This window comes from Larus michahellis, chromosome 1, assembly GCF_964199755.1.
Source record: "Larus michahellis chromosome 1, bLarMic1.1, whole genome shotgun sequence".
Classification (NCBI taxonomy): domain Eukaryota; kingdom Metazoa; phylum Chordata; class Aves; order Charadriiformes; family Laridae; genus Larus; species Larus michahellis.
Genome location: NC_133896.1, coordinates 184,709,928 through 184,736,934, shown reverse-complemented (window position 1 = coordinate 184,736,934; position 27,007 = coordinate 184,709,928). Strand labels below are relative to the sequence as shown.

The 27,007-nt window shown below is 36.7% G+C and overlaps 1 protein-coding gene across 2 annotated transcripts in view; it reads right to left on the bottom strand.

The window, feature by feature from the left end:
- Nucleotides 1–27,007, bottom strand: part of DIAPH3 (diaphanous related formin 3) — a 244,841-nt gene that overhangs the window by 194,416 nt on the left and 23,418 nt on the right. For both annotated transcript variants that reach the window (XM_074564575.1, XM_074564566.1), the window contains 7 exons: nucleotides 24,632–24,805; nucleotides 20,143–20,247; nucleotides 14,446–14,576; nucleotides 8,088–8,162; nucleotides 7,935–8,004; nucleotides 7,419–7,555; nucleotides 6,848–6,953 (listed from right to left, as the gene is read on the bottom strand). In XM_074564575.1, the coding sequence (XP_074420676.1) occupies nucleotides 6,848–6,953; nucleotides 7,419–7,555; nucleotides 7,935–8,004; nucleotides 8,088–8,162; nucleotides 14,446–14,576; nucleotides 20,143–20,247; nucleotides 24,632–24,805 (798 nt within the window). The remainder of the gene's footprint in view (nucleotides 1–6,847; nucleotides 6,954–7,418; nucleotides 7,556–7,934; nucleotides 8,005–8,087; nucleotides 8,163–14,445; nucleotides 14,577–20,142; nucleotides 20,248–24,631; nucleotides 24,806–27,007) is intronic.

The window sequence follows — 27,007 nt, the reverse complement described above, 5'->3', positions numbered from 1 at the left end:
CCAGATTGCCTTGTATGCTTTTTCTTGAGCACAGGCTTAAAATGTTAAATTATGTTTTCTCTAACAAAACCAGAAACTCAAGTGTTATCACAGAATCATGGAACACCGGGTTGGAAGGGACCTCGAGGATCATCTGGTCCAACTTTCTTGGCAAAAGCACAGTCCAGACAAGACGGTCCAGCACCCTGTTCAGCTGAATCTTAAAAGTCTCCAAGGATGGGGAATCCACCACTTCCCTGGGGAGATTATTCCAGTGGCTCGTTGTTCTCATTGTGAAAAATTTTCCTCTTGTGTCCAATCGGTTATTCCTCAGGAGTAACTTGTACCCATTACCCCTCGTCTTTTCTATGTGACCCCCTGTAAAAAGGGAGTCTCCACCTTTTTTGTGGCCACCCTTTAAATACTGGAACATGGTGGTAACATTTTCCCCTAAGCTTTCTTTGCTCAAGGCTGAACAAACTCAATTCTCTCAATTTTTCCTCACATGGCAGGCTTCCCAGTCCTTTGATCATCTTTGTGGCCCTTCTCTGGACTCTCCCCAGCCTGTCCACATCTTTTTTGTATAGTGGGGACCAAAACTGAACACAGTATTCCAGGTGTGGCCTCACAAGCCCTGAGTAGAGTGGGATAATTGGGGCCAGGCTCTTTTCAGTGGTGCCCAGTGACACGACAAGGAGCAACAGGCACAAACTGGAACACAGGAAATTTCATCTCAACGTGAGGAAAAACTTCTTCATTTTACAGAGCACTGGAACAGGCTGCCCAGAGAGGTTGTGAAGTCTCCTTCTCTGGAGATATTCAAAGCCCACCTGGATGCATGGGTTTTGAAGGAGCTATTTACCACCATCCTCTGGGTGCAGCCTGTCAGGCAGTTCCCCACCCACTGCACAGACCACTTGTCTACACCGTAACATCTCAGTTTCTCTAAGAGGAGGCTGTGGGGAACCATATCAAAAGCCTTGGAAAAATGCAGGTAGACAATGTCCACCACTCGCCCCACATCAACCGAGCAGGTTACTTTGTCATAGAAGGCGATCAGGTTTGTCAAGCACAATTTGCCCTTGGTGAATCTATGCTGGCTTTTCCCAATCATTTGCTTCATTTGACTTGTGATAAATCCCAGGAGGATTCATTCTGTAATTTTCCCAGGAACTGAAGTAAGACTGATGGGCCTATAATTTCCTGGATCCTCCTTTAAGCCCTTCATGTAGATGGAGAATGACACTAGCCTTCTTCCAATTTCCTGGGACATCTCCTGATCTCCACAACATCTCAAAGATTCTGGAGAGCAGCCTTGCAATGACGTCAGCCAGTTCTCTTAACACCCTTGAGTGGACAGTGTCAGGGCCCATCGATTTGTAGGGGTCAAGCTCCTGTAACGGTTCACAAACCAACTCTTCCTTCACTGCAGTGGGTCTGTGTCTGCATCAACCTGAGTTTTTGTTCCCAAGGCCTGGGCCCCAACAGTGCTGGTAAAGACAGAGGTGAAGAAAGTGTTGAGAACCTCTGCTTTTTCATCATTGCTGGTGACTACTTCACCTCTCCTGTTTAACAGCAGGCCAGTATTTTCCTTCTGTTTCTGCTTGTTGTTTTTGTACCTAAAGAACCCTCTCTTGCAGTTTTTGACAAGTCTGGCCAGTTTCAATTCAAACTGAGTTTTTGCTTTTCTAACTGCATCTCTGCATGCCCTGGCAATGCCCTTGTAGTTCTCATTGGGTATTACTCTGCTTTATCATCTCTAGTACATGAGAGATTCCTGGCTGTACTCATATTCTCAAACTATGATCACCAATCTTGATTTGAACTAAAACCATTTAAGTGTGCTTTCCACAATTTTGGATTTTATGAAAGATAAAAGGGAGAATATCCTTTGCTTTCAACAAACGCAAAAAGTAGATCCATGGAGCTTTCACTAAAAATACAAAAATCGTCATATTGAGGCTTTTTATATGTTCAGCCTTCAAGTAACAGAAACGTTAGTCAATTCAAAATTGAAAAGGTCAGTTGTTAGTATCAAATTGAACTGCCACAAAGCAAGCCTACATATATCAAGCACATAATCAAGGCAAGTATGCCAAGTAACTGACAATTGTAAACTCTTGCCTCATTAAAACACTGTCAAATTAACCACCAGGTCAATGTCATTGTTATAAAAGTTTACAACTGATTCACATGAGAAACCTTGATTTTTCTGGTCTTAAAAAAAGGAAATGTAGCAACCATTTGTAGACTCTGAAAAAGAAAAAAGCCTTTTAGGAGAAAGAGCATATTCAAATGGAAGTTTAATTAAAAAAAAAAGAGAACTTTCATTAAAAGCTTCTATGTATACATAAAATACAGCAAAATGTTACCTATTTTCAAGAACTTTAGGGTAACACTCTCAGTAAAGCCAAATTAATATATTTAGCTTAAGTATTGCAATTGTAACATTTAGAGTAAATTCTCAGTTTTTAAAATGCTCCTATCTTCTGTATCAGAGAATAACAAAATACTAAATGGAGTTATAGCACAATCACGAGAAGGCATAACTAGTAGAAAAGTTCTTGTTTAATATCTGAATAGTAGTCCCAGAAAAATAAAAGTTGTTACTGCACAGTTAACAACTCAGCTGAACTTTTCTGCACTAATTTGGTTATCTCATCAGTGGTATCTCACTAATGGAGTTGAGCATCACTGTAAACAGTGACTATGAAAGTGGTCATGTTTATAAGAAAGATCTAACTGGTTAGAGATAATCAGCTATGACCTTTTTTTCCATTCCTATCAACTGTCTCAACTGCCATTAATATTGGTATCTACCTATTTCTTTAAGGGGCTGCTAACCAACAGCTGTTCACAAGGGATTATAACTTCTGAAGCCTATTCCCAAATGTTCGTCTAAAACAGCTACTATCTGTTCATCTTCAGTTTAATCTGCAAAGCATATTTATACATTTAGAGAGGCCTTTATAATTTTTTTTTTTTTTTAATTTTTAAAAAGGGTGAAATGGGCAAAATGCCCGTTTGGGTACCCATCATGCGTAAAGGGAGAAGTACATAGGATTAATTTAATTTACCTGGTGCTTCAAATAAAGGGGCTGCTTTTAATGTCTTTTCATATATTTTTTGAACTGAATAAAAAAGGGACTTATAGATAGTCTTTTTTCCCCATATTAAATCTACACACATGCAAATGTATGCAACTCCTGAAAATTCAGGATCACATTTGGAAGCCTAACACTCAAAACAAATTGCTGTTAATTTCAGGACTCTGAATCCCTGTAAGCTAATAAAGAATAGTCAGAGAAGTGCTGCTCTTCATGCTATTAAAATCGAGGCATCTCATATAAGTGCTGTGATGGACCTGGAAGTTCTCAAACCCTTATGCGCTTTATAGACTATACAAGCTCTTAAATTCTTTTAAGTTAGATACAATATCCTGAAATTGGAAAATATAATTTCCACGATCTAAAGCATTTCTCCCTACTGAATCAAGATATTTTTAAGAATTTTATTAATATCCATAATAATGCCAAAGAAAGAAGCTGCTCAACCATAAAAAGAGACACTGAACTACCATTATTCAACATTTTTGCATTTGGACTTTTTTTTTTTTTAATTCTTCAACTGATTATATTTATGAATAAAATTTTCTAAATATATAATATACATACATTTTTACCTTATTGATTATATTAAAACAATAGAAATAAGTGCACCAGAAATTCATCAAACTCTTCATATATTTTTCAGGTTCATCAAATAAAACTGACATTTTTTACTTATATCATGACCCGATAGCAAAGTAAACCAAACAAGTAAAAAAACAAATCAAAAAGGACTAAAAGACATGCAAACAAGAAAAGCCCCAGATGCAGTGAGCCAAATGTTATACTGTCATGAAAGTCTGAGATGCCCAAGCTTGCATGCCTTGCACTGCCTACTATCTCAAGGATGCTAAAATACGGAGCAAAAAAACCAACCATACTGAATAGGAACTTGTTAACTCAACATCATTCATCTTGAAATCTAAATGAAACAGAAACCTCAGAGGAGAACAGAAATGTATGAGATCATATATTTAAATTTAATAGCGAAGAACTGCAATGATTTTTGCAAAAAAATACCTAAGGTAAGGATCTGCTACTACAAAAAATTTATGTCAATCTGGAAAACACACTCAAAAGCCTTGGACAACAAGAAATTTGTTGTTTTACGGTCCATGCTTTCCTTCTGCGATCCTTTTCCAGTCCCACTACAACTGGAGCTCAAAGCTTTTTCCCTGTCTCCTTGCTAATCATAACTGTAGGCTGAGCCTTACGCAAAGCCTCCCAGCCACTGCCCAAAGGAAAAATTTGTTACTCGACAGTTCTCCTTACAGCCCCTTTCCAGCCCTACTCCAACCTGACCAATATAAGGTCTCCTTTTTGACCCTTGAAGGCAATTACTATGATTTTCAATACATTAACGAAATACACAAATCTGCAAAAAAAAGGGAAAGAGACAAATCTTTCTGCACTAAGCCAGAATCAACATATGAAACCAATGTCAACCTGATACACTTTTAAAAATAAACAACAAATGAAATATAAGAACAAACAAAATAACCTACATTTCCAGCCAACAAAAATTATTGCTGGGGGGAGAACATTCTTGACCCTGACATTGACTGTCTGAGGTTCCTAAGCAACTCTGACTATCCTCACTGGTAACAGAGTGCAATATGTATGACAAGCATTCAGAAATCTTCAAGGTTGAAGCAAAGGAAGGAACTAGAGAATCCATAAGGTCTTTGATTTAGTTTTCTTTCAAAACTTTTTAACTCAGTGTAATAAATCCACGTTGAGATAAATATTCATTTACAATACTTAAAGAAAAAAATAAAATTAAAGAATCATCCTTCCCTCAGTTATCACCTCACCTGACAAATTACATCATGGCCATGTATTCCTACTGCTGGAAAACTGAGCAGTAATTCAAAACTGAATTTGTCCTATCACGGTAACTAATTCCCGCTATGGTTATGACAGCAAGATTTAAAGAAAAGAAAAGAAAAAAAAAATAATAATCTTGCTATCATATCTCTTGCTGAGGAGAGAAAACACGGCGATACCTATGCAAACTACAACAAAAAACAAACAAACGAAACCGAAGGCAACTATTTCTTTGTCAAATCAAAGTAACTGAATTTAACTGACTTTATGCCGAATAGTAATTTTCTGTCTCCTTCATCTTTATATGATATTCCCTAATCTCAGTTTATATTCAATGTGTATATTCTAGAATGCACCTCAGAAAACAAAGTATTTTCATAATAATTTTCACAATACTGGGGTAAAAAAAAAAAAACAAACAAACACACACACAAATCACAGTTTGTTTACTGAACAAGATATACTACAAATTAATATCCAGACTACTAAAAAGGGTTAGAAAGCAACTCAGAGACTCATACTCAGAGACTACAGTTAAAACAGGGGCAAATAAGTAATTGTAAATTGTTATTCTATTCTAGAATGAAGAGCCATGAAATTGCATAATAGGAAGCTGAAGATGGAAGCATCAAGGGATGCCATCCAGAGGGACCTTGACAAGCTGGAGAAGTGGGCCCATGAGAACCTCATGAAGTTTACCAAGGCCAAGTGCCACAGCCTGCATTTGGGTCAGGGCAACCTCCAGTTATCAGTGCAGGCTGAGTGATGAATGGATCGAGAGCAGACCTTCAGAGAAGGACTTGAGGATATTCATAAACTAAAAATCAGGTATGAGCTGGCAATGCACATTTGCAGCCCAGAGAGCCAATTGTATCCTTAGAAGTTGTGGCTGCCCTATCCCTGGAAGTGTTCCAGGTCAAGTTGGATGGGGCTTTTAGAAGCATGATCTAGAGAAAGATGCCCCTCCGTGGCAAACAGTTGGAACTAGATGACCTTTAAAGGTCTCTTCCAAGCCAAACCATTCTGGGATTACAAGACAGAAAGAGTAAGAAAGGAGGGACGATATTTCAAAAGAGAATTACTTGTTACTGGCATAATTCAACTACAAATGATTCTTCACCTTCAAATATTTCTTTATCATTAACTTTTCTGAGAGACAGATGAAACAAACAGCAATCTTTATTGTCAGACATGGACTATTTAATACAAAAGGTGACAGTGGAGTAACACAATCATTTCTTTCAAACTTGAGATTCATCTTTTACCACTTTTCTAATATTCACAAAGAATGACAATTATGAACAGTGTTCAGTTCAGCTGAATTACATGAAAATCAGTGAGTTAATATTTACACTCTTAGACCAATGATTTATAATGATCGTTCAAATGCACTGTAATACTTTGTGTCTTTCAGTGGCAAACTCTACATCCAACTGAAGCAAATTGAAAACTGAAAATAAGGTGAAAGATTTCTTTCCTCAGACTCTCTAGGTGCAATTTAAAGAAATCATAAAGTGGGCATGGGGGACAGATTTCCTGATGATTTAAGCATTAACTATAAGAAACAGTTGCCTAAAACCTTGCTTTTGTACTATTATTAATCTTTAAGTTTCAGCAAATATCACCAGAAGTGAGATAATCTTTTTGCATCTGAATATATGACTCATGCTTTATTTTAAAAGGCAGTGTAAGTTTAACTCCCAAAGTCTGTAAGATTTGGGTGAATAGAAATGAAAAAATTAACCTGCAACACCCTTGTGTTTCTCAACACTGAATCTTCCCACGATGCATTTTAAAAGATAACACTATGAACAACATTCCAAAATTTGACCCTTATTTGAAACAGTATCCCTCCTCCTTTTTATTGTAATGACTTGTTGAATACGGAAAAATAAGTAACTTTTACTTGTTGCAAAGAAAAAAAAATTGCTTACTTGCAGCTGAACTGAGTTATCCTGAAGACCTTCTACAATAGGAGAGAATCTATCAACATTCCTTTCCTCTGCTGCTGCTGTTACAGCTTCCAAAATTTTTTCAAGGCTGTAAGAAAAGAAAAGCATTTAACTCAGGAGAGATATTTAACCTTGCTGCTCATCTGTTATCTGAAGATCCATGTTGCCAAACTGTTCACCTGCCTCAATTTCTTGTGTACAAATTTAGGAGGTTTAAGCACTACTTGTTTCCTTTGAAGACTTTTGTGGCCAAAGAATGACTTACTGGATTACAATGGTTAAGATACCTTAAAAGTAACGCTAAAAAATTTTAAGCAAAAGAATGGCTGCATAACTACTTCCACCTAATCAGTACATGCACATGTGAAAAAGAAAACTCATATTGATATGACCATAATAAAAATGACAGACAAAGGCCTTCTGAAAACTGACAATATAGTACGGATATTACTTTCAAACTTAAGTTGAAAATTTTAGCATTTCATTCAGGTATAACCATAATTTTGGATATCGTAAAATTACCTTACTATTTCTGGCTAAATACAGTACTTACATGTTTTCCTCTCCAACAATACACATTGCAGAAAGGAGTTTAACTATATCCGTCATCATGTTAGTTTGCTTGGGATCAATTGCTTTGGTCAGCAACAAAAGGCTTCTCTCTTCTCCCAAAATTCTTTCTAATCCATACTAAACAACAGAAAAACAGTTGTAAGGAAATTTGGAGAGAATCCAAATGACTGTATCGAATATCTAGTAATATTCAGCGACCGTTCCCTCGAGTAACTATTTCAAATGACATTTAAGTCTGTCAAATGTTTAAAAAAAAAGAGAGAAAAGTCCAAAATGTGTCACTTATTCTGTAATAAAGGCATACATGAGCATCAAAAGTTTACACTATTCTCTGGGTATATTTCCGCAGAGAGGAAGTGGCAGCAGAAAGAACTTCAAACCCCAGCTGACCAACACGCTATTTTTCCAAATTGCATGGGCTTATACCTACTGATCATGTACATTATCTGATGGAACTGTAGTCATTTAGATTCCCAGATTAAATAAAATCCCATACCTTATTATTCATGAAAGCTCTCAAACACTGTATAACCTTATGCTGACTCCTCTTCACAAGTTTGTCCTGACTGAATAAATAAAAAAATTAGTGTAATTAAATGCTCTTTACATACTAAGAAAAGCTGGCAATTTTATATGGAACCATCCTTACTTTTTTGTCTCAACCAGTCTTTCCAAAACATCCAACAGCAGCCCCAGACCTTCTAGGCCAAAGTTTTCAACCCAGCTAGGGAGAAAGAAAAAAGACATTAAAAAATTGACATCTCAAGGACTAATTACAATCAATGAAAATTGTCAGCACAAATAAAAGCAGTATAACTTGATCATTTTAAAACACCAAATTGACTCATTACTCAATAGAAGATCAAGAGGCATTCTATTCACTCATTGACGCAATTAGATAACCTTAAATTAAAAAAGATTTAAAAAATTACAGTAGCCATTAAGTTTAGCAATTTTAATTTTTAAATTAACAATTATACATTCTTTGGCATAGAACTGTAATTTAAAAACACTTGCAAAGGAAGGGAAATAAACCCCCGAATTTCTACTATGCTGTTCTAGGGTCTCCTGGAAAAGTCAGAATCTAACCGTAAATGTCAGAGAAAGAAGGAAAAGCCTAAAGGAATTGCAAAACTGCCTGAGATATTAATCCATAAGAATACTTACAAGTGAAAGCAACAAAAATGTAAAATTTCAGCTATTGTCAAAGCTATCTTTTGATGAGGTTAAACCTGGGCATGTTGTTTCTTCATGAGACAGCTGCTTCACAGTCCTGTTTACTATTGCTCAAAACCCCTTGATATCAAAACCAAGTAAGTACATGACTACACAGTAGTACTGCAGCCATCCCTTTGCTGAAACCATGATGTTTGATCAATTACCCAACTGTAAAGTTCATGGACAACACTGCCATTCATAGTCATAACAGAAGAATTATTTTGCATTTTAGACTTCATCATCTGTATAAGGCACAGATATTTTAAACTTCAAACTTCTAACAAAATCCCACTGGAGGAAGGACAGGTTGGCTGCAAAGGCAACAAAAATACACATACAAGAGAGAAACTCTAGAGACTATTTTCTCAGGAGATTCCTTTTATGAAGGGTATGGAATGAAATCACAAGTACTTGAATACTCTTCTCTTTCCATAGGGCAGAAATATTTCACAGAATCACAGAATGGTAGTGATTGGAAGGGACCTTCAGAGACCACCCAGTCCAACTTCCCCTGCCAGAGCAGGGTCACCTAGAGCAGGCTGGACAGGAATGCACCCAGGTGGGTTTTTAATATCTCCAGAGAAGACTCCACCACCTCTCTGGGCAGCCTGTTCCAGTCCTCTGTCACCCTCAAAGTAAAGAAGTTTTTCCTTATGTTGAGATGGAATTTCCCATGTTCCAGTTTGTGTCCGTTACCCCTTGTCCTGTCACTGGGCAACACTGAAAAGAGTTTGGCCCCATCTTCTTGACACCAACCCTTTAGATATTTATAAGCATTCATTAGATCCCCTCTCAGTCTTCTCTTCTCCGAGCTAAACCAAGTTAGGTCTCTCAGCCTTTCCTCATAACAGAGATGCTCCAGTCCTTTGATCATCTTCATAGCCCTCTACTGGACCCTCTACAGTAATTCCTTGTCTTTCTTGAACTGGGGAGCCCAGAACTGGACACAGTGCTCCAGATGCGGCCTCACCAGGGCAGAGCACATGGGGAGGATGACTTCCCTCAACCTGCTGGTCACGTTCTTTTTAATGCACCCCAGGAGACCGTTGGCCTTCTTGGCCACAAGGGCACATTGCTGCCTCATGATCCACTTACTCCCAGTCAACTAGGACTCCCAGGTCCCTCTCTGCAGAGCTGCTCTCCAGCAGGTCAACCCCTAACCTGTACTAGTGCATGGGGTTATTCCTCTGTAGGTGCAGGACCTACACTTGCCCTTGTTGAACTTCATTAGGTTCCTCTCTGCCCACATCTCCAGCCTGTCCAGGTCTCACTGAATGGCAGCACAGCCTTCTGGCGTGTCAACCACTCCTCCCAGTTTTGTGTCATCAGCAAACATGCTGAGGGTACACTCTGTCCCCTGAGCATTTCATTTCCTGAAACCTTTACTCAACCTTACATGCCACTGCCACAATACAAGCCCTTGGATCTCTTATTGTTGACTTTGGCCAAAATGACAGAAATTTTTTTTCATAATGGGTATCTCTTCCATACTTTTTCCACTTTTAAATTAGTGTATTACTTTCATCTATTAACTGATTACAAAACAATCTGTATTTAGAACAGACAGAGTTAGCATGACAAAGATGTTACACTTCTCACCATCTTCATCATCAAAACATAAGTTCTCTTGTGGGTGTAGTACTAGCAGTTTCCGTGCATTCTTTAAATTATTACTTCAAAAAAAAGCTTAAGCTGAAGAAATCTCTTGTCGTGCATTAACAAAATGGTGTTTTACATAAAAAGGAAGCATTCATTCTGCAACATCAGAAGTTCAACATCAAGACATTGATCAGAATTAGTAAAAAACTTACAACATTCACTTTACTTGCATTATAACCTCTCCATTGTTTTCTGTTTTGTCTATTTACATGCTGGGTACACACTGGGTAAATTTTATTTATCATCACTTTTGAATACTAACCAAAATATTTAGATACTCTTATAACAGTGGCACCATACTAGTGACAAATAATAAGCTATTCTGTTGGAAATAACAAAGTAGATGTAATAGCTCTTTTGAAATACATAGTACTTCCAGCCCCATTGTAGGATGGGATTAAACAGTTCTTTGTACCTGCTAGATACAGAACTGTAATGGACTTAGAAAATGAGATCAGATGCTTTTATATGTTTTTCCCCTAAAAGTAAATATATATGAAGATGGATTTTCTCCTTCCTGAATGGGTGCTTCATTCTGAAACAGATTAGGCAAATAACTGTCAATTGGTTTTGGTATAACTGGCCATATCTGACCTAAAGATAATCCTACTGACATTTCTTAGCACATTTTGTCTTAGACAAAATTAGGCACAGCCACTTTGTCATATATCCAGCAGCTGAGGCTGCTGAGAATGATCAAGTGCCTAAAATACTGCTGCATTATCACTGCCCTTTCCTCTGCTTCCAAAAAAGAACAAAGATTACTTACACTATACAGAGAAAACACTCAGCTTTTTGTCAGTCTGACAGAATACCAAGCTATCAGTGTCCTTATTTTCAATTTATTAAAAACGTCCTCTTAATGAAAAGAGCTAAATCTGCTGCAACTATTATGCAAAAGGAGAGTAGTTGAAGATAACTAGTTATCTGTAATACCATGTACAGCTGGATCACTGAACCACTTTTGATGAATTGCGTTGGCAACCCTGTGGTAAAAACACCCCATTTATTTACCTAAAGAACAGTGACCAAGATCAGTGAACACATTTTCCTTTAGAGGCTTTCTTTTTATGCTGATGGAAAATAAATACGACTTTTTGCAGTAAGCCGTATTTTTCTAAGTACAATCAAACTACTCAATATCACATGATTCAGATTTTCTGTGAACTAAAAACACATTTTACAAAAACAACTAATTGAAAGCAATGTTGTAGAACCAGTTTTTGCATCAGAAACCGAAATGACAACAAGTCCAAGAGTTAAGTTGATTAAAATATAGTATTTGGGAAAACAGCAAAAAAAACCCTAAATTATATATTGTCAAAAAGATCACAGCCCACAAACATGATGACTGTCAGGCTAAATCAAATCTATATTTAATTCTCATCCTGTTAAAAAAGCATAAATTTATTCTTAGTCATTATACATGCACAAAATAAAATCCCAAATTTTTTATCAGTTATTTCTCATTGTCCTTATCATATGAAGCTGGAGTTAAAAATAATCATGGATTGATAGCAGCTGGACTGGAGTTCAGTAGTTATGTGTCAAAGCAAGTTCCTACTCAAAGAACTGGCTGCTGATCGGAAAATCAAGGTCACCAATATCTGCATCCAATGAACATCAACTGTTGTTACTTGTTAGAAAGAAGGGGACATGGTTTAAAAATGCTTAGTCCACAAATTTTTAGTATAAAGAACAGCATGCCACTGTTACATTTTTGCTATTTTTGTATTTAAGCCCTATGGGAGAACTTAGTTTTTACTAAGGCTATTTTAAAATGCTCTGTTTAAGTCTAGTGAAGACTATCTTAGCCTTTTTCAGCACAACTCAATATACTAGAAGACTGTTTCAGAACCCATATGTTCTATTGGTTGTGATCCTTCTTTTGATTTGTAGACTAAAATGAATTCATGGACAAGTAGTAGAGAGGGCTTTTTTATGAAAATGTTGCCTACTTAAATACCTATTCCCTGGTGCTTTTGCAAGACACAGTCTCCTTCCAATTCAAACCTCTCAAATTCAGATCTATTCTTAGGCCATAAATCCATTAACTTAATAATGAGCTTCAGTCCAGTACAAGTATAAAGAGTTCTTTTACGTTGTCTCTTACACTCTGCTTAATGTTTCAAACTGAAATTAAATTTTAATAAATTATGGTCAAATTTTCAACTGCCAAAGTTTTTACTTAGCATAATTTATATTTGACTGAACAAAGTTAAAGCCAGTGTTGCAATCTAGATTTAATTGTATTAATAAGGTAAAGAAACTAATCTCTCAAAAGTGTCAATGCAATACTTTGACACCAACAATGCATCATAGCCTTCTAGCATGCTTTGAAGGATTGACATAAAATGCACTAAGCTTATGAAAATGGAAACATTTGTTTTTCCATTTCTCCATGCACAAAAGGACTTGCTCTTCTCCCTGTACTCACAACACGTACCTACAGATTTCTAATCCTTTCCTTACTCAAAGCGAAACATTTGTGGAAAACGTACTTAGTCAAAAATTTCATAATATTTAGTTGCTGTAAAACTAAATTTCTGTAATTTCTTCTTCCAGATAATACTGATCACCAGGCTTTCGGTATATATTGGTATATATTTGGTTTGTCCAATTCAACTTGCATTCTCTATCAAATGTCTGAAGTATAGACCAACACCGTTCTCTTACAGCTGGCCTCCACATTCCTTATTTTGATACCATTTCTCCATCTTCCTCACCTCTTCATATCTTATCACACTGTACTGTGCTGTCACAGGCAGAACTAACACTTCACCAAGATCATGGGTTTTGGTTTGGTTTTTCGGAGGAAGGGGATTAACTTTTCTCTTGGTATTTCAGTAAAGGGGCAGTAAAGGGGATCACATACAAAAAGATGAAACTATCCAGTCATATCAAGAACAGAGAGGAGAGAGATTGCTCTAAACTTAAGTTGTCACACATTTCATGCATTTTGTGTTTCTATTTCCAGATGCACACTAACAAGTAAAGTTTTCTTTGTTAAATCAACACAAGCGTAAATAAAAAAAAAATATCTTGGGGGTTGTGAGTTGTTGGTTTTTTTGTTTAAACAAAGAAGAGGAAGCAATACTACATCAAAAAGTAGCTTCACATTCATGGAGCAAGTATATTTTCTGTAAAATCCTCTATCAGAAGAACTCAGGTTAACATAAAGCATGTTTCTTCCCTTGTGAGCAATCCACTTCAAAAACAAATTAATAGAAGGAAAGAACCAAACACCCATACAGAAAGACCCACATCAACAACTCTGCCAAGCCAGACGCAGAAAGAAGTAAGTTGTCTAATCTTTTTTTAACCACATCCCATCAGAAGCACCCCCAACATGTCATTTGCATTATTTTGAACTAAACCCCAAACAGTTTCCCAAAATCATGTGTCCAACCATTGGCTTAAATAGGAACTCTAAAACAAAACATTGTAAATAGTATAGAAAAAAATATAATTTAATAAAATAAAGCCAGCATCCATAAATTAAGTTGCATGGATCAAATCAAAATTAAATGTAAAGATTGATATCAGTGTTAGAGTTATGATTACTGAAGAGTTAGACTTTTTAAAAAAAAGCATAGGTAAACTTATGTGCTCTCCTCTATATAGATAAACCCTACAGATACAGCAAAAATTACTAGAAAACAGCAAGGAAGAAAGCCTAAAGCACAATGGACAAAAAGAGGAGTACGTAATTAAAAATATCTCTGTTTTCTGGCTAACTTACACCAAGGTGCCTATGTCCCATTATTGATGACCCTGACAAAGTTAAAAGATTAAACAGTTAAGGGAATATTTAAAAAATAATTTAAAAAAAAACCCTTTTGACTGTTTAGCACTAGAAAACAAAGCAAACTGCTCTGCACTAAACTTGTTTTACATTCTCTTAGTAGTACTTTTATTACCTTGTACAGATCAGTGAACTCTGCTGAAAAATAGGTCTACAGAAGATACATAATCAATGAAAAAAGAGAAAAAAGGCACAATCATTCACTAATGCATACACATTCATTACCTAGAAAACCTTGAAACATGCCATTTATAGATCCATTAATATTAATCCATTAAGAAATAAGAATATAATTAATCTTTGCAATATGTGTTAATGATGTTACCTGACAGGATTACTAGTCAAGGACACACGAAGAGATTCCAAGCAAGTGACTAGTCTTTCATCTGTTGACCCAGATTTTAATTCCTGAATAAACTCTTGGGGTGAAATCTTCCGACTTTTCTTGAGACTTCCCTGAAATACAGAAAATGCATTCATTTTTTATTTGGCACATACAGAACTTGAGAAGATTATTAATGGCTAACCTTCATTTCTGTTCCTTGAAAAAACAGAAAAAGAGATGTAATTTCGTCCTAAACTGGTAACTGTTTGTTGTCCATCTACTATACACGCTAAATGCTGACTACATTTTTGTCAGTTTATGAACAAATTTATAATCAGTAGTCAAAAGCAGCAGGCACCAAATGTAGACGTCTACCACACACACTCGGTGAAATACAATTTTTGTAATTAATGGATTCTGTTTATCCATTGCAAACATCTTAATTTTCAATACTCAAGAGAAGAAAAAAAAACAATTCTGAGGTGCTCTGAAGAGATGACAGGACACATGTCCAGAAGGGTGACTGCAATCATATGAGAACACAGAGGGAAGAACCAGTGCACCAGAAGAGTACTCAGGATGTTAATGCAGTAACTTGAGTTCTTGCAGATAATGTTGTAAAACACTTTTTCCTTAAAGGTCTGTCAGATAAGGAGCATATGAGACTGGGATTATAAAAACAGACGAGCTTTAGCCCTTACAGCCAAAGCAAAAGAACTTAAATTTAAAAAAAAAAAAAATTAAAAAAGAAAACAAATACTTTTTTAGAACCACTGAAGTTCTAAAGATAAATCGCAGATCCTCATTTGTTGTATTTGCCATCTGTAAGAACACAGTGCAACACAAATATAACTATTGGTGCAATAACTTAAGGACACTTACTCAACCTTCGAGTTTGGATTTTGCCTTGCTTTTTAGGTTTTGCTTTTTGTCAGGTGAGGAGGCAAATGGGGGCATGAAGAACAGGGAGACAGAAAGGAAAATGCAATGGCAAGGTAATGCAGCATTGCAAAAGTAGTTTTGTACAAATAAAATATTTTCTGTTCCAAGCAATATAGGTTGAAAGACACTGACTTCAACTCGTTGTATCTGTGGTGTCAAATGTTGCTTAAAATAAATTCAAGATAGAAATAATTTTTCTGAAGGATATATAGTATCCATTGTTTTCAACAAAGCAATGGTTATACTGAATTAACGAAGCTCTACAATTTGCAATTAAAACAGCAAATCTAAGAGGCATTGACCCTATTCTTAAGATTATCCCCCTCCTATTCACAAATTTATATACTGTGCATATCCGTCCTGTTACAATAATCCCCAATGATTTTAGGATTAGACAATATATACCCGAGGCACAATCAGGGGAACTTGAGTTACAACTGTGTTGTAACAGGGGATCAGGGCCGTGCCTGTAGGCATACGCAGCATATATAGTTCCCCATGTGATACTGGATGAGAAAATGGACTGACTAGAGACAAGATGACCTAGCAAACTCCTAACAGCCTCCATGACAAAGTATTTAACTAAATATTACAGGAGCTCTCCAGTTGGAAATTTCAAAAAGTCCCAGAAATTCTTCTGGCAGCTCCTGCTGTGCATAGACTAGTTGATAAGCCGTACTTGTATGCCTGAGCATATGGATTAATACCCTAGGTGGAGAATCTGTCATTTCCAGTGACTTCCCCCAGCAGTTCCTGCTGTAAAATTGACCAAGCTGGATATAACTAAGATACTTAAAAACAGTCAGAAAAATTGCTTTATTTTGATGCAGAAACAGTCATATAGGACAGTCATATGGACAGGACGTGTAGTTAAGGTGGGTAGATGATCTTCTGGACGTAATTTAATATAATCAATAGCAGTGTGTGCATTGGAAAGGTCACATAGGACAAGAGCCCAGCCAGACTATAAGAATTCACTAGAATGACATTCCAAAGAGTATCATCTGACCCATCAGAAGACTGTGTCACAAGCAATGGAGGCTCACATCAATATCCAGACAGTAACCAGCCCTCCCGTTTCAGACTACGTTCCCCACCTGAACATTACGCTATGTAAAAGAAGCTAATAAACTGTGAATGTCTGTACAACGTACCCACAGTACCAAGTACCACTTACTCACAGTTACGCCAAGGTTCTGCAAGATAACAAGAATATGATACATCTGCCAGTGCTTAAATAAAACGAGAGCTGCATTTGGTACCAATTGTGAAACTGATTATATTAGCTATATTTCTGCATGGGAAAGCTGCTTAAGTTTAAAATGCTCGAGTTAACCGAGAAACAGGAAATATCTTGAGGCATCAGTGCCTCTAGAAATTTAATTGCTCAACTGAAAAACAACTGGTCTGTGAGCAGATGCAGTATGAAGTCAGAATTAATTAATTCAGTTAAAACATTACAAGGGAGTAAGCTGCAAAATAAAAACGAAATCTTGTGAAGTAAACTCACTTTAAAAACCCAGTTTGTGTGTGTTCAACATACAGAACAGCAAAACTTAGGGGAGAGTAACATTATAGCAATGCTGCTTTTATTTCCACTTGAGTATTAACTCCATAACATGGAAATTTATTTTTAAAACTTTTCTGGGCTGGAACATCTTTGTATGTGTTTATATAGCACTTAAAAATGTGACCCCATTTCTAACTCAAATAATCCTAATACATACAAACAGCTACAGAATCACAGAAAATACATTGTTGTTAGAGATTGTGACGTCTAAAGAGAACCACACTGCTATCGGTAGATGAGAATTCACACTGACATAATAGCGTTTAAACACAACCGTTGTTCCCTTCTCCAACTCTTTCCTGATAAATAAGACATGACACCGCGGCAGACAGAAATTTCATTCAGGATTTCCAAGCCATGATGGTTTAAACAATATGTGATACACATCTCTAAGATAATGTTTTTAAGGAAAAAATAAGGCTTCATCTAAACACTATACATTACAAGAAAACAAGAAAGTACTAGCAGAATACTGAAGTACTTGAGCAGAATTCTTCCAAGCATACAATTTTTGCTACTGTTCAAATTTTCTGTGAGTACTACTAGGACGCCAAACCCCAAGACTGTTTATTCTTAGCAATTATTCTACAGGGAGCCCCTCAACTCATTATAAAGAGCGATGGTAACAGCATACTTACAGACAAACATATACAGAAGCACACTTTCAGCCAACTGTTTAAGAAATCTCTAAGCAAAAGGGAGTGAAATGAATGAGTATTGGATGATGCATGTCAGTAGAACTCTGGTTACTTTTAAGTAACTTTAAATGCTGAAGCGATGGATTCATTCTAAACATCTCATGCATACACAGAGGTAGGTCACAGTATTGTACACATAAATAAGCACCTGAGCATAGCCCCACCAAACCCAGCCTACTGATGCATCTAGAAATTAACAGAGATGTGCCTTGTGAATATTGGAAAGGAGTTCTGCATTTCTAAGAAACAGAAACCCTAATACTGAGGTCAATGATGAAGCACTGACCACAGTGGAGTACACTTTGATCACCAGAGCATGCTTCATTTTCAGTCATTCATTAGATGTGCAGCCTCTTTTCTTCGTTTTAATAGTTTTTATAACGATAACTGCTCTAAATGAAACCTGCTCAATACTCTGCAAATGAGGATATCTCTCCCAACACAATATAGCTTATAACTGTCTCCTTAAAGTTTGAGAAGTATGAACTATCAAAAGAAGTTAATGTAGTATCACTCGTAGAAAGAGAGACCTGAGATGGGGTTAGTTGTACATAATATTCAGGCAATATATGGCAATTCAGCTTTTCTGAAGAAGTATGTCACTCATGAAGTCGAGGTACACCAAAATTTAGCCAAGTACCCTGGGCATGCAATGCACTATTCTCTCTAGACTGAGAAGGCACTCGGACAGTCCAACGCATATGTGGCATGAAACAGTATACCAGGAACAAAAGAGTTTGCAAGGGAAGGAGTTTCCCATCCTAGTAGCTCCAGCGCTAAGCTGAGTTCATCTGCAGCACTACTGGATCAAACATCTGAATCCATGCGTCACAGAAACAGCTCCTCTCAGTTATACGAGTGAATGCCATTTCCAGTAAGAACACAACAGTAGGAACAGAGTTCAGCAAAGACAAGAGTTTCCCTCCATGAATTAGGCTCCAGTGTTCTCCCACAGCAGACAGGGTGATAGGTGGGCTGGCAGCAGAAGGGTGAATGGAAAGGAAAAAATGCTGTTTTCATAAAGCCCCCAACATGGAAGACAACAGTGTGTGGGAACAAATTGCTACCGTGGGGAAGAAAACAGACCTATACTCTTCAACAGAGTACCTTGTATGGCAGCTTTGGGCATAGTGCAAGAAGCTCCATTGCCAAAACACACGTGTAACGACAGCCAAAGACAAAAAAAAAAAAAAATATTTCTTGCAAATGGCACTTGGAAAGAAGGATCGATGAAACCTACTCTGCCATAGGTTTCAGTTCTTTGCAATTTTTAAGTGACAGGAAGTAAAGAGCTAACATGAAAACTTTTCTCTTGAGAAAGAGACTCTTAACGTCACCATCATCACAATGCTACAATTCCAGCAATAGATGCCGGACTCTGTCCTGTTGTCACATTACTTCTTAGATCAAACAACTGAGGTCTTTGAATGTGCGTGGACACTTAAGGGTATCAACAACATGTAAACATTGACATGCTGTATTGGGCTGATAAACTTCAAGAATGTTGTGAGATATACTAGCCTGAGGTTTCCTGATTTCCCATGAAATATCTCTAAAAGAGAAAAATAGGCTAGACCTCCTAATCTTCTGGTACTAAGGAACTTTTATGCTATAGAAGGACTAGTAGCTTTGATAAGCTCATCTTAAATAAAACAACCTCCAGCCAGTTCGGACCTGCACTTTCCTAGAAGTGCTAGAACATTACACTAATAAGGTACATAATTTAAAGTAGACAATAAGATAAAAATCTCATTTAAATTACTATATTTAATGTCTTCTTTTCTCAGTATTTAGTTATAATTACTATGGGACATTTTTACTGATATCTCTACAGGCATGGAGCAGTTAGATTCAAAGAATCAAATATATGAATTCTAAACCAATCAAAAGGTCTGAGGACAATATTAACACTGCAGCATATAACACTGGAGTCAGTCCCCACTTTTCAAAAACTACAGTAGTTTTTCTTCTGCCAACTTAATCCTTAAACTGCCCAGTACGCAACTCCTTGCATTTCTCTAAAACAACAGGTAATTATTATGATAAGTAAAAAACAGACACTAATTGTGTTCATGTGCAAAACTTTATCAACTATTACATAGCATCACAACATGAATTCTGTACTGAAGTCAAGTATGAAAAAGGCTAATCAGTTAAGGAATTCTTTTTAAACAGTACTAGAAACAAAAAAATATTCACATCAAACTTTTCCAAGAAGCTTTCTGCAGAATCTTTCCACCTCCACTCGCCATACCTTTACCAAAAAGAAATGCTGTTCTGTGTACAGAAGACACACCTCGAGTACAAGTGAATATCTTTCATTGCAGCTTGTAAAATAATGAGATACCGCCCTTTAACTTTTTTTTTTCCTCAGACACAAACATTTTTAATCAAAAGAATGTAATATGCATTAATTACTTTTTCTCATCAATAGGAAATAATGGAAACATTAAGTAATCTTTGGTGTTTTCAGAGAAATTTACTTACAGACTTCGAAGCAGTGCTAATATATTGCATCACCATTTCTTTTTTGGTATTAAAATCCTTTTCTCTCAATGGCATCTTCTTGTCTTCATTTAAATTCATATCTTCCTACAATGTGAGGAAAAAAAAAGGAGGGGGAAAAATTTTAAATGTCATCCAGCAACACAGCTGTTTAGCTATCAGAGACTGACTTTAAAGACACAAAACCATGAACTTGAGCAACTGAAAGCTGTTATACAAACAACTTTTCATAAATTAGATATTACTTAAAACCATAAAAATCTTTATCCATCTTCCCTAGCAACTCGGACTAAAAAAACCAGTCAACAATGCCAGGATAAACAAGTGCATCACAACCATTACTAGCATAATCTCTTCTTAGAAATCACTGTTTCACACACAAATGCGCACTAAACTACGGAAAAGCATTATTTAACACTTCCTAAAACATTTCCACATGTACCCAAACCGGTCTCTTAGAACGATCTTTTTAGTGATATATCCATTTGTTCCATAATTCTGTTCCTCAGGTCCCAAATACTTAATCCTGGGCAGTGGAATCTGCTTTGCCCTGAAGAGTAGTTCACAAAATAATATTCACCTTTGCAATAGGTAAGGCCCAAATTCTTGATGATTTGATCATTAAATCAACACCTTCATCAGTTATGAAAACATCATCACAATTCATTCATTCCAACATAAACCCAGAGGTCAAAAAGAGCAGATGTAAAACCACATTCAAAGCCACACAGCAGCTATTCATTGACATTTCTGACACAGGGACTTCTACTGTTCTAAGCCTAAAAATGCTCTGATCATTGTAATCAGCTCCACATCTGTGAGAAGTGACATTTCCTATCATGCTGGAGGTAAAACACACAAAAAAAGAAAAAGCTTTAAGAAACAATTTAGGCACACGTACAGATGAGAACATACAGCATTACTATGGTCACTCAAGCTTAGCAAGAATTACTGCAGTTATTTTCAGCTGACACTCATGGGGTGGGGAGGGAGAGGAAGAAATCGAAATCAAGTCAGATTGACAAAAATACTACAATAGTAGTATTCCCTCTAGCCTTTCATTTGTTATCCTATCTTTTTACAGGTATTTCTCATTTTCTGTAATATTTCAGTTTGATTAATTACCTTCTATTAAATGCACAACAACATATTTATGACTATTGTTATTACCAGGCAACACATCTGTTGAGATACGCACGTGACAACCCATACTAAAATTACTAGAATGAAGTCCAGCTTGACATTACCAGATTATTTTTTTTTCTGCAAGTTCCAGTAAATGTCTTTGGAACACTGTGCCTCAGGATTCCTTTCCACAGGAATACAACTGTATACCAATGCAGGCTTCACACGAAAATACACTTTACATGTATATTTAATAACGGTAGCTGCATTTTATTTAATACTTAAATTGTATTTTTAAAACCTACAGAAACAGATATGTAAAACCACTGAAACCACACAAGTATTCCATTTTAAGTCTCACAAAAGTATATGGCTAGGTCTCTCTTGATGTTTTCTGAGAGTTATCGCATCTTCAGTACCTTGCCTGGAATATGCCCTACGTTTGTTTTTTTTCGTAACACCACCGAAATGCATGTATATCCTACCGAAGGGTGAGGAAAAATAAACGCCAAAAAAAAAAGTTTCTCACATTAGCCTGTAGCTACTGCAAAGTTCATTCTTCTGTTTAAAGCAGTTTTGCACTTCTTTCAGATTTGCTCATTTATGTTTTCTGAAAAATAACATCTGAACTTAAATAACAAAGAGAAAAAAAGACTTGTTTTTCCTGAAAAAAAAAAAAATCTAATTTCTAATCCCATTTTTAAAAAAAGGGGGGGAAGTAAGAAACCTAACAGTACAAACTATATTCCATAATCCTAGATGTAACGGCAGGTTTATTTATAGGAAACTGGCTGTGCAGTAAAAAGCCATTTATTTGTTGTTGTTTTTAACTAATAAAACTTCATTAAAGCAGTTGATTTATAAAGATTAGAAGTATTCAGTGGTATAAGGGGCATATCAGATGCGGCTTAGTTTATAAAATACTTCAACTCCATTCTTTTATTTCTTCTTAAATCATTTAAAGTTACTCTACAGGTGAGCAACAACTCTTTGGAAAATAAAAATAAGTCATTTCACATGGCTATTTTCCTAGCAGCGCTAACAGAAATGAAGGGAACTAAATGACAGTTAATAACTAGCTTTAACAGTGTGGTTTTATGAACTCTTTCAAAATTTTTGCCATCAAAACCATGCAGGATACCACTGAATAGAACTTGTGAGAAAGAATTTTAGGGCTATGCAGATGATCAGAGGGCTGGAGAACCCCTCCTATGAGGACAGGCTGAGAGAGTTGGGGTTGTTCAGCCTGGAGAAGAGAAGGCTCCAGGGAGACTTTATAGAAGGCTTCCAGTACCTACAGGGGGCTTACAGGAAAGATGGGGAGGGACTCTTTATCAGGGAGTAGAGCAATAGGACAAGGTGTAACGATTTTAAACCGAAAGAGGGGAGATTTAGATTAGATATTAGGAAGAAATTCTTTACTGTAAGGGTAGTGAGACACTGGAACAGGTTGCCCAGAGAAGCTGCAGATGCCCCATCCCTGGAGGTGTTCAAGGCCAGGCTGGATGAGGCTTTGAGCAACCTGGTCTAGTGGGAGGTGTCCCTGCCAATGGCAGGGGGGTTGGAACTAGGTAAGGTCCCTTCCAACCCAAACCATTCTACGATTCTAAGGAAGCAGTACGTATCCAGGAAAACCCAAAGAGTAATTTAATGCATCCAGTAAAACTTCAGGATTTAGAAACTGCTGCCTTCAGTACTAACAAATTGACTATTTTTATTTTGTGCAAAATTATCTCTAAAAGCCCGGCTACAACATTGAAAATGTCACCCCCAACGCGCCAAATCACTTAATTTGATCAGAACAGCAAACTAGAGGCTAAAATATATAATTAGCTATGTAATCTACTGTGACTAAACTAGTTTTATTCCAGTCCATTCAAGTGTGGATAATTTGAAGAATCCTTTCTGTATTACATGTTATAGCTAAAATAACACTGATAAAGTAGTTTATCAAAGACAGTTTAAGTGCTTTTTATTCAACAAAACTAGGAACGTATTCAAATTATCCAGGATGTCATCATTACTTTAACATATTTTTGCAAAGTAGTTATAGAATTGGAATTAATTGCTTCAGAATACACAGATATAAGCACTTCTGTTTACCTAGACACACAGTAGTATGTTTCTGAGGATTTATTGATAGGATTTATTTCCATTTTTTATGGTGTAGTCTCAACGTCACATACTATCCTATACCAGAATCTCTGTGGGATGGTAGAGAAATACAACCTACACTTATGTAGCAGGGAGTGTGCGCATGGAGGCATTCAAGTTTTATTTTTAAAAAACTCTCCCATTTCCCGACATTTGAGCAACTACTATTTACAGTAAAATTTCTTAACAGAAGTAAAATATCCTAGATACCGAGGTATACCAAGAAAAATGGACTATGTGAGAACAAGTGCAAATATAAAGGTTGGTAACAGTAAATTAGTCTCCCCCTTCATCAGCTTAACCATGAAAATGCTGAATCCTCTCTCTCAGTCATAGCTTTCAACAGTTCTACAGAAGCATCTTCAAAACTAAACTAAATTTATTGAGTACTAGGAATTACAAATTCCATAAAGGTACTTCTCTGACAGCACATTTAATTTCCTCCGCACCCCAGCCCCTGGTAGTCCCTTTGTGTTTCAAAAGTTACTTGTTACTTGCTGCAAGACAGAGAAAGAATAACCTAGGCATCATTCTCCTTGTTAATGTCCTCCTGTGCTCTTCAGATTGCAGTCACTCCGTTCTCTCATGGCTAGTCCATGTTAGTTTTCGATTGCCCAAAATGTCATCATCATCATGACAAAAACCCCCACCTGTTGAGGTGGTACCAATGCCACATGAAATCTCCAGCAAGCGACTGCTCTTTCGTAGCCCAGCAATGATGACAGCTAAGGAAGGAAGCAATTTGAGACTGCATGTGAAGACAAATGCTGCTTTGGAAGCAAGAGCCTTAAGTCTTTTTTGTGCAAGAGTGACACGGCATGCAAGTTCAGAACAAAATCCTGCTGTGACATCCAAAGGCATAAAATCCCTTTGTAAAAGTTTCAGTTCATCTTGAAAGAAAGCAGGATTCCCCATTTCTTGTTCCTTCTCAAATCTGTTGCGCAATCTCAGTTCTAATAATCAGAAACCTTTTGTTTCCATTTTAAATATATTTGGAGCAAAATCCTGTCAAATTAATTCAAAAACTTTGTCCCCTGGGAAACACCCTAAAAACCACATAATTACAACTCACAACAATAACAATATTAATAATTTAGGTAAAGATTAGGACACATGCACGGAAGAAGGCTCCACCTGCCAGTTAGCCATGTTGCCATTCTTTAAGTAAAAGAAATCAGCATAAGACTCTTACCATCATTTTTTCAAACAGCGCTATGATTTCTCTTTCTGACAGGGGTTTTGGAGCAAAATCCTCCGCATCCATAGATGTAGATGACCAATCTGTAGAATGTGACTGCTTCATATGTGGCAGAGGAGGTCTTTCCTTTTTACTTCCTGGAATTCTTATACTGGCAAATCTATCCAACTGAAAACAGAAAAGGTATAACATATCACATGCTGTTTCCATTCTACATAACCCTAATTAAGATGGGTGTTCTTGGAAGCTAAACATCCTTATTTTTCTGTAGTACCTTCACTGTTCCTTAACTGTCTTATTTTAAAGGGTTTTCCTAAAGATACATATAACAGTCAGTTGCCTTAGCACTTGAGTTAACGGACCAGAATCCCATTACATTATGGAGAAATCATGCAGAACATGAGAATTTTATGGAAAGTTTGGAGGAAGAGATATCTACAAAACCAATTTATGAAGAGTTCTTCCCAACCATTACCTGTAGAATATGAAAAAGCAGACTTATTTACTAAAAGCATAGTTTTAAAATGTTTTTTTTGTTACTGTGAAACAGCCGTACTCCTGACATTGTAATAGAATATACAGATATGCAAATTTATTAAAAGACAAGTTAGCATAACTAAGACGGTGTTCTACCGATTTTTATTTGGATTATGTTATCCAAAACTTAGTGCCTTTTTGTGCTCCAATTATTTAGACATTCATCTACGAGAAGCATAAAAACCATCAGTTCCTCTATTAAAGTTAAGTAGGATACACTCATGGTTTCATGAATAATCCTTAGACTTATCATCAACACAAGACAATCACTCTGACTTTACCCTTTCAAAAAGCCGCAAAAAATTCTTTGGAAAAGTGGTTCGGGCTATGGGTTTTTTTACTGGTTAGATATTTATCAACTTTTCAGTAAAGACTTAGGGAAATTTTAAACATTTTTATTGTTAGAGCTTGTGCATCCTAATGTAAATGGGCAAGGACCAACAGAACACAAAAGCAGCTGACGTACTCAATGAGATGTGCTAAATCTTAATCATCTTTGTAGCAGCCTTTTGAACAGATGTGAACAGCAATATTACACTTGTCAACACAGAAGAAGTTACGGTAGCATTTGATGTATGAGAGATTTTGGACAAGATTTTCACCATATCAATAGACTTACATCTTTGAAATGCTATGCAAAAATATTCTGAGGCTTCAATATATCTTGAAGATAAGTATCTTGAGATATGACTTAATAAGTACATCAAAGTTACTAAACTAAATGACAAGTAAAGTTATTATAGCGCCTGTGGAATTAAGATCAGAGAGAGCAAAGAAAATTAGTAGCAAAAATTGGGTACAAGTGTTCCACTCAGAGCAAGAATTGACTATTAGACATCCATAAAGAGAGGTTTAGAGGAAAAACAAAAAGACTTTAATTCTTCCTGTTCAAAATTGAAAGGGAACAGTTTTTGGAACATAGAAATAGATTGTAAGCCACTCACAAACAGATGGTTGTATAACATGCAAAAGCAGAAAATTAATATAGCATAAACATAAAAGAGCTCAGCATGGATGATGGGGCCCTTCAGTGTCACATCAAACCCGCAGGCAATGAGGAAAGCACACTCTACATGAATAATTGCATAGGCAAGACCCAGGAAGAAAGAGAATGCAACAAAAGCAAAAGGGAGGGTAACATCATTGGCTGTGAAGTGTAGAGTCATCAGTGGCAAAAACCAGCTTGCATCTTGACCAGACAGCAATTTCCCTTCCTGTCCTTAAAATCAGAAGTCTATGGCAAGCATGGGAGGATGAAGCCAGATTGCAAACTGCAATGACTAGACTGGAATCTTAAAAAAATCATATTATATGATATTTTTCTCCTCAAACAATGGCTTTCACAGAGCACTGATGAAAGGCAACACACCTGCTTCAAAGTTAGCCGGTAGCTTCTCCATACCCCACTGTTCACTACCAAGCGTGTAACCTAAGAAACAAGCCATTATATGTGAAGACTCTCCATACACAGACTTGAAGCAGGCGTAGAAGTAAGACACTTTGGCTGAAATAAAAGATTTCAGCCCATGGGTCAGTCAGCAGAAAATTGACTAATTTAGGTTTAAGAGAAGCGTACCGTACACCCCTTACCCATCTCTCCTGAGAAGTCTCAGCCCCTTCCTTACACTCCATGTTCCCCAAGTGTCCCTTCTTCCTTCCACTGCTCCACAAAGCAGCAGCAATAGCAGCAATAGCAGTTCTGGCCAGGCAGAACCACCCTAGTCTCTGCCATGAAAGTCCCAGAACTCCTCTTGCTCCACTGGGAACAGGCAGCACCATTCCAGGGATGAGAGCCAGTTCATCCCTGAAAAGTTGTATTTCACTTCCTTTCAC